Genomic DNA, 8987 nt, shown 5'->3' on the forward strand with positions numbered 1-8987 from the left:
AAGATTTAACAAGTGTACACAGAGATTTCTTTAGACTTAATTAGTTTTTTTTATATATACAAAAATAATTAGCTGTTTAATCAAGATATGACTCATTTAAACAAAGTCAGCACAAACCATTAAAAATATAAATATATCTTTTTGAGATGGGTCTATACATATAATAACTTTTAAATAAAACAATAATATTTAGGTTCATTTTTTTAAGTCTTTTTTTTATTATTATTATTCATAAGAATTTACCGATTTAGAATCTAATCCTATCATTTAAAAAAGGCATATAAAAGTAAATGTATCAGAAATCTCAAAAGAAATCACCTGACATAACCAATCTATGAGCACTTCTAATTTAGCATAATCAGATTACAACATCTGAATTAAAATTGTTGTAGTTCCTACTAATTATCCAGGTTAGTTCATATTAAAATCTCCAATGAGGCCAGGGTGTTGCAAATATAAAGCAACTTGAATTGGTAATATGCGAATTGATTTATAATATATGAGAATTATATATATACACCATTTCTACATAGCTTGAATCACCCCAAACAAAAAAATAAAATAAAAACTATAGGCAAGACAAGACAATATTATTAAAGTAATACATTCAGAAAATAAATATTTTCTTCACTGGGAGTTTTCTTGTGAATCTCCACTTTTGTGAGGGTTGCGGTATGTTTGTTCAATGTGCTTGGCATTCATAATGTAGTTGTGAGCTAAATCTTTGATATTGGGGACATTATAGTTTTGTGCTACATAAATTCCAAGAGCAGTTCACATCATCAATGTGAAACTGAACCTTATTATGCCCATCACCAAATTGAGATAAGCTTGCCCTGATGATGATTATTTATATTGTTTATATACTTAAAATATTTTAGTAGTTTGGTTAAGGGGTTACCCCTTCTCCAAGTCAAAGAACTTGAGTATTGCCCAAGTTGGATCTAAACTTCTTTAACAAGGTTAAGGGGTCAACAACTACACTTTCTAAATTTGATACCAACTTCTAAATATTCTGTGCTTATTTATGTTATATTTGTTCATAAAGATTACATACAAAATGTTCTATACAAAACTTGTGCATAAAATGATGCCATAATCATCTTCCATCATCAAAAGAAATTAGTACTTGATCTCTGATGCTATCATACCCAGCATTTTTATGGCAACTACTATCACCATATTCACATGTTTTGGATGATGAACTGGGAAGCAAGTAACAAGTCTCTTCCAAATTTTTGTTCCCATTGATCCAACGGTGTTTCTGCATTAACTGCAATCCCTCCAATTCCATTGCCACTTCCTTCATACTTGGTCTCTCATCTCCATTAAGTCTCAAACATTTTGCCGCAAGAAAAGCAACCTCTTCAATCTCTTGCTTGTTTTCTTCACTCAAAAGGTCGACTCGAACGACTTCAAACAAGCGATCCTCTTTTAGATAGGACAGAAAGTAAAGAGCAAGACTTCTCTTTTCTTCCGTCCTATCAAAAGAAAGAGGTTTTTCGCTTGTTAGAAGTTCTACAAGTACGACTCCAAAACTATACACATCACTTTTCTCAGTTAGTTGACTCGTTTGCATGTATTCTGGATCCAAGTATCCAATAGTTCCTTGCACCATGGTGGCCAACGCTTGTTGATCTAGTGGAACCAATCTGGAAGCTCCGAAATCGGAAACTTTTGCAGTGTAATTGTCATCTAAGAGAATATTTGCACTCTTCACATCTCTATGGATAATGGGTATAGATGCTGCTGAGTGTAGATAAGATAGAGCACTAGCTGCCTCTGCTGCTATCCTTAGACGTGTGTTCCAAGTTAACAAATTATTCACATTGTTTTGAATTTGATTGTGGATAAAATCAAAGAGGGTACCATTGTTAACAAACTCATAAACTAGTAAAGGAACCTCTTCTTCTAAGCAGCAACCTAACAGTTTCACTATGTTTCTATGATTGATTTGAGATAGAACAATCACCTCATTGATGAACTGCTCTGTTTGGCTCTGATCAACTATTTTAGACTTCTTGATTGCCACAATTCTATTATTGTCAAGAAAACCTTTGAAAACTGTACCGTAACCTCCTCTTCCAAGTATTAAGTTCTCGTCATAATTGTTGGTAGCCTTCTTTAGTTCCTCTGATGTGAAAATCTGAGTAATTTGTGAGGATTCTTCTCTTGTAGAGAGTTGTTGTAACAACATTAAGCCACCATTTTGCTTGAAGTATTGTTGTTTGAGTTTGATGTGCTTTCTTTTTTGATGTGTCAAAATAAACAGTGAAGTTGCCACAACAACAGCAATGGTTCCTCCACTTGCACCTACATTTAAAAGTGTGTTAATTGGACTATTTCAAAATTGTTGAAATATTTTTTTACTATAATTACAAAGTAAAAATTCACATGTAGTTATCTTTACCTGAAGTTGATAGTTTCTATTAGATGATAATTTAGTTAAATTTATCAAAGGTTTAATTATTCTGCTGATCCCTTTAGTTTTGCAAAATTTTTAATTAGGTCCTTATACTTTTTTTTCTTTTAATTGAGTCCTTGCACCAAAATTTTTTTTAATTGAGTTCCTATACTTTTTTTCCTTTTATTTAGATCCCTATACTAATTCTTTTTTTTTTTAGTTGGGTCCCTATAAAATTAAGCCAATTACTACTAAGAGGGACTTAATTAAAAAAAAAATGGTGCAGGGACCCAATTAAAAAGAAAAAAAGTATAGGAACCTAATTGAAAATTTCACGAAACTATAAGGACCAATAGAGTAATTAAACCTTTATCAAATTGTCTAATAATTCTCAACTATTGTGCATTATATATTTATGGGACCAATATAAAAAAAAAAAAGTGAAAATATCATGCATGGTTAAGATAAGAAAACAAAATTATATTAAAGGTTATTAGTAGATTATAGATAGACTAAAAGTTTATTTTATTCATTCTAAAATGTTTTTCACTTCAAAAATTTAATACATATATTTGGAGATAATTGGGTCTGAATATATTAAAATTTAAAAATAATAGATATTTTAAAGTATTTTTTGTTCAGGTTGTTACCGATGAGAACCTTGGGAAGTAAATTTTGGTGTTGACATCCCCCTTGTTCCTTTGTGCCATTTCCAGTTTGACCCTTGGGACAAAAACATGTGTAAGACCCATTTGTATTTAGACAATTACTTTCACTTATGCATTTGTGCTTTCCTGTCTTACATTCGTCAATGTCTGCAAAGCATCACAAGAGAAATCACACAATTGTCAAACAAAAGAAAAAAAAAATATCGGTAATAATATAGAGATAATAATATAAATTTATTTTATTTAATATAATATTCATAATTTTATACATATAATATCTATAATTATATATTTATTATATGTAATATTACTTAATTATTCTCATGATAATTAAAGAATATAAAAAAATTTGTACAATAACAAATTAGTTCAAAATTATTTTATTTTATATTTTTTAATTATTGATAAAATAAATAAATAATACTAAATATAATAAATATATAATTAGAATATTAAGTTAATAAAGTAAGTTTTGTTACAATCTGTTTTATTATATTGTCGGATATTGCCATGATGACTAAGCAAAAATTAAATAAATCCTACTTGCATAAGTGCAAACAAAACGCCAAGCTCAGGATATATTTGACAAGCTTTTATGTAGAGGTGGCAACATGTACTCTATCTGCGGTATGCAATTCGACCTCATCCGATTGGATAGGGTTGTCAATCCGATTCGCAGTGGGTAAGGTAGAATGCGGGTAGGGTTCTCGTGCAGGTCGGATAGGGTGCAGGTTGTGCCTCAATCCTACCCGACCAATTCGTACCCTATATATGTATATGTTATATACTTATATAGAAATATGTTTTAAGTGGATATTGAACCAAAGACCTCTCACTAAATGCAAAAGATTCTTAGTCATTAAAAGAAGATCATTAATTGATAATTTAATATTTTTTTTTACATAAAAGTCAGTTCTATTTTAAATTATCATCAAGTTATATAATAATGTTGCATCTTTTTTTGTAACCCACTGATGTGATCGAATACCTGCAGGTTAAGAGCGGGTAGGGTTAGGGTTGAGATATTCTCAACTTGCGGATAAAGTAAGATTGAGTTTATATAAAAATCTCAATCCACAAGTAGAGTTAGAGTTAGCTCCAAACCCTACCCTACCCTATTCATTGCCACTCTTACTTTCATGTATTTTTTTTTTTTAATTTGTAATTGAAGCAAATATATATAAAGTAGTAGCAGGAATTTATAATCTATAATATATATCTTGCAATGAGATGAGCAGAACAGGACACGAACTCATCATCAGAAATATTAAAATATATTGTGTAATTTAGAAAATATTCGCTACTTTCTTTAAAATATAATAGTTATCCTCTAATTTTTTAAAATTTATATATTTTTCTATAGCTTATTAAGAATCTTTCTCCTAGCCTCCAATTTCTTTAAATTTCTCTTTAATCTAAATTTGTGAATATCAACCGTAAAATGTGAAAATATTATTGGATAAAATGAAAACACAATTAACTATTAAGAACAATATTTTGTATATTCATCTTATATTATACACCAAGTCAACATATACTTTTCCATAGTTCAAACTAGCAGAAGGATATATGTTGATTTGGTAATTAAAATTAAGATAATTATTCACTTTAAGAAAAATAAACAATTAAATTTTTTTAGATAATTTAATATATATAATTATTTGATATAATACATACGTGTCTACATAATAAAGATATCTTTTATGTGTTTAATTATCTCAAATTAAATGAGTATAATTAGGTAAATAACACAATTCAATAATCATTTAAAATTAGAAAAAAAAAAAAGAACTTAGCATTATTTTTGGGTTTTAAAATGCGATAGAAGAAAGTCACAATTAAAAAATAATAGAAAATGATGAAAATTCACGTGTAATTTATTTTCATCTAAAGTTAATAACTGAGAATCATTAGATGATAATTTAATTAAATACGTCAAATTATTTGACAATTTTTAATTATTAATTTAAGAGAAAAATCCAAAATAGCTCTGACAATTATCTCGAAAAACAACGAGGCCCTTGACGAAAAAAAAAATCCAACCCGACCACTGACAATTACCTCAAAACGACAACGAGGCCCTTGTGCCAAAAAAAGTCAATGTTATTTTTTTTTTGCACAAGAGTTAATTAGTCCAAAAAAAAGATCAGAGACCAGATTTAATATTTTTTTCTTAAGGACCTCATTGTCCTTTCGAAATAATTGTCAGGAGACGGATGAAATTCACTCTCAATTTAATACGAAAACAACTGCATAAAAAATATATAGTAAAGGAAAACAATATAAAATGAAGTAAATATTATTACCTATGCAACCAATGGGATGATATGGATTTCCTTGATAACCTTCCTTGCATTTGCATAGATAACCATTTCCAGCCTCTGATTCCTCACAATTGGAATTACCCTTACAAACATTGGTACCACTTTTCAAAGACTCTTCACATCTCTCATTTCCAACACTCCAATCAAAAACCACAGGCATCCTCTCATAAGGTAAATTTTCCAAATGGTCCTTAGAAAATGTATAATTTCCATGTTTGGCAACAAAAGCATAGCTACAATTATTGAACCCTAAGGATCTATTGAAATTCTCAAAGCTAAATGCTTGAACCGTGTTGTTCCTCATTCCGGCCGGAATATCCACTTGACAACACCCAATCCCGGAGCATTTTCCGTCGACGATAATCGTCGATTCTCGATAGCATCTCGTTAAACAACCGGTTGAATATGTTGCACCATCGAAGAAACTATTTAGGTAGCCATAAGTGTCACAACCAACACTTATGAACTTGTTGTCCATGCTAGAAATTGTGTAATAAGTGGTTCTTAGCCATGATTCGATCCCAATGGTTATGGTGGGACCAGAATCTTTGTCATAACAACTTTTGGAGATCAAAATCATCATGTCAACTTGACCTTTGGTGATGTTTATGCCTATGATTGGAATTGAACCTCTATCTCTATGTAAGGTTGAGTTTGTGCAAACTAGGTTAAATCGCTCCGATAAATAACAATTCTTACCGGTTTTTGATGATTTTCCAACCCCAAATGGATATGGAATTTGAATTTCTCCACAAGAACTTTGACAGCCTTCTAGGACTTGGGTTTGATTGTCATCCATGGCGGCCGTAACTGCCAGGATGACTAATACTACCATTAACACCATCGCCACCGGCTCCATTACCGTCGCAAGATTACTTTGTATTTTATTTTCAGGTGAAATTTTTATAAATTGGATATAGTGTTTATAATTTGAACCTAAGAGTGATGCTAGGGATAACTCTTATATAGGGCTTTGAATGTTATATGCATGTTGACAAGTTGTTGCCAGAAAGAAACTTTTACATATTTTTAGAGTTTAATACATTTTTAATGCATGTCTTGTAAGCACTTAATTAATATTTTATGAAATAAAATATTCTTAAAACACTTGTAAAATATGTTCTACGACTATGAGCATACAAAAGTTTCTTGAAAATATCGAACACTGACCAGAGAGAGTCAATCAAATATGAAACGATTTATAAAATGTCTTTCATCTTTTATGTATATATATTTCAATGAAGATCAAAAGTTGTGACATCAATATAATGTTAACCAGGACGGCTTATTAACTTTAATTATGATTATATCAATGCTGGAATAATTAAGTAAAGGTGCTGGATTCTTAATTGGCACCTTACACCATCTCCATTAGGAACTCATCCCAATTCCTATTTATGGCACATCTGTCATAAAAAGTAACTTTACATTAACTTTTGCGTCATAAACAGTAGTAAATAGGAACTCAAAGCATCTCTCTCTTCTCCATTAAGAGGAACTAACTTTAGTCCCTATTGTGGTCCCACTTAATTAATTGATTAAAATACTTAAAATTAATGTAATTAATTTTTTTGAATAATGTAATTTAAATTTATAAATTTAAAAATAATTCACTATTAAAAGATACTAATATTAAATAAATTCATATATAACAATAATACACAATATATAATTCGGGATTACACTAATTTGTAAAATTACTTAATACAAAGAAAAACATAATTAAGCTCTATAGTTGACGACAAACATTATAAAATTGCCATATGTGTTCAATCAAATAAAAAGATATTAATATTAAATAAAAATTTAATTATTTAATCTAATTAAATATTATAATTATTAATAAATTAACTACCATTTAATTATTATAATTATTATTAAATTAATTATTATTTAATTATTTAATATAATTATTTATTTTAATATAATTATTTAATATAATTAATTAAAATTTTATATAATTATTTATTTAAATAATAACTTGCCAAATGACAAGTTATTATTCATTACCTTCGGTTCCTATTCAGAGGGACTTTGCTCCATTGGGCCTTGTGCAAGGACCTATTTCATTTTGCTCCAACGGGAGAAACTCATTTTATGTCAGAAAAAGCTGTATAGGCACTCTCTATTGGAGTTGCTCTTAGACCATCTCCAGTAGGGAACTTATCTCAGTCCCTATTTATGACCCACCTGTCATAAAAAGTAACTCCACATCAGCTTTTACGTCATAAACGGCAAATAGGAACTCAAAGCATCTCTCTCTTCTCCATTAGGAGGAACTAACTTTAGTCCCTGTTGTGGTCCCACTTAATTAATTGATTAAAATACTTAAAATTAATGTAATTAATTTTTTTAATAATATTATTTAAATTTAAAAATAATCCACTATTAAAAGATATTAATATTAAATAAATTCATATATAATAATAATACACAATATATAATTCGGGATTACACTAATTTATAGTTTTGTGTTTACAATTGCTAATTTTAATAATATCGTTAGCATTTTAAATTTTAAAAATAAAAATAACTAACTCAACTAAGAATTATTTTGTAAGGTGTAAAAATTAAATTTATTTTTTAATGTAAGTAAATTTAATTAATTATAATTTAATATAATAATATAAATAATATTCAATATTAATTATGATATAAATAATTAATATAAATCATTAATTAAATAAAAATTTAATTATTTAATCTAATTAATTATTTTTTAAATAATTAATATAAATTATTAATTAAATAAAAATATAATTATTTAATATAATTTTTATTATAATTATTACTAATTTAATTATTATTTCATTATTTAATATAATGATTTAATTATTTCAGATTTTATATTATTATTTTTTTAAAATAACTTGCCAAATGGCAAGTTATTATTGGTTAACTTGAGTCCCTGTTTAGAGGGACTCCCTCACATTGAGACCCGTGCGGGAATTAATTCCTTCTCTCCTCCAATAGTTAGAGTTATTATGTGTCAGAAAAAAGTAAAAGAGGAACTCACCATTGTAGGTGCTCTTAGACTATCTCCAGTAGGGAACTCATCTCAGTCCTTATTTATGGCCCACCTGTCATAAAAAGTAACTCCACATCAGCTTTTGCGTCGTAAACCGTAAATAGGAACTCAAAGTATCTCTCTCTTCTCCATTAGGAGGAACTAACTTTAGTCCTTGTTGTGGTCCCACTTAATTAATTAATTAAAATACTTAAAATTAATATAATTAAATTTTTTCAATAATATTATTTAAATTTATAAATTTAAAAATAATTCATTATTAAAATATATTAATATTAAATAAATTTATATATAATAATAATACACAATATATAATTCGAGATTATACTAATTTATAGTTTTGTGTTTACAACTGCTAATTTTAATAATATTATTAGCATTTTAAATTTTAAAAATAAAAATAACCAACTTAACTAAAAATTATTTTATAAGGTATAAAAATTAAATTTATTTTTTAATGTAAGTAAATTTAATTAATTATAATTTAATATAATAATATAAATAATATTCAATATTAATTATAATATAAATAATTAATATAAATTATTAATTAAATAAAAACT

The 8987-nt window shown here is 27.7% G+C and overlaps 1 protein-coding gene across 1 annotated transcript; it reads right to left on the reverse strand.

Moving 5' to 3' along the window:
- Positions 1–534: 534 nt before the first annotated feature.
- On the reverse strand, positions 535–6370 carry LOC112755921 (putative wall-associated receptor kinase-like 16). Its single transcript, XM_025804256.3, has 3 exons — positions 5379–6370; positions 3055–3219; positions 535–2313 (listed from the first exon to the last, which is right to left on the reverse strand). Exons 1-3 carry the CDS (start codon positions 6253–6255, stop codon positions 1100–1102), a joined length of 2256 nt encoding a protein of 751 aa, XP_025660041.1. The 5' UTR covers positions 6256–6370; the 3' UTR covers positions 535–1099.
- Between the last annotated feature and the right edge of the window lie 2617 nt (positions 6371–8987).

This window comes from Arachis hypogaea, chromosome 6, assembly GCF_003086295.3.
Source record: "Arachis hypogaea cultivar Tifrunner chromosome 6, arahy.Tifrunner.gnm2.J5K5, whole genome shotgun sequence".
Classification (NCBI taxonomy): Eukaryota; Viridiplantae; Streptophyta; class Magnoliopsida; order Fabales; family Fabaceae; genus Arachis; species Arachis hypogaea.

What these genes read in the sequence shown, in the direction of transcription:
- LOC112755921 (XM_025804256.3), bottom strand. Translation starts at nt 6,255, where the DNA reads ATGGAGCCGGTGGCGATGGTGTTAATGGTAGTATTAGTCATCCTGGCA. An exon ending in TCATCCCATTGGTTGCATAG is followed by an intron (nt 3,220 to 5,378) that starts GTAATAATATTT and finishes GATGCTTTGCAG; the next exon opens with ACATTGACGAATGTAAGACA. An exon ending in ACTTCCCAAGGTTCTCATCG is followed by an intron (nt 2,314 to 3,054) that starts GTAACAACCTGA and finishes TTTTAAATGTAG; the next exon opens with GTGCAAGTGGAGGAACCATT.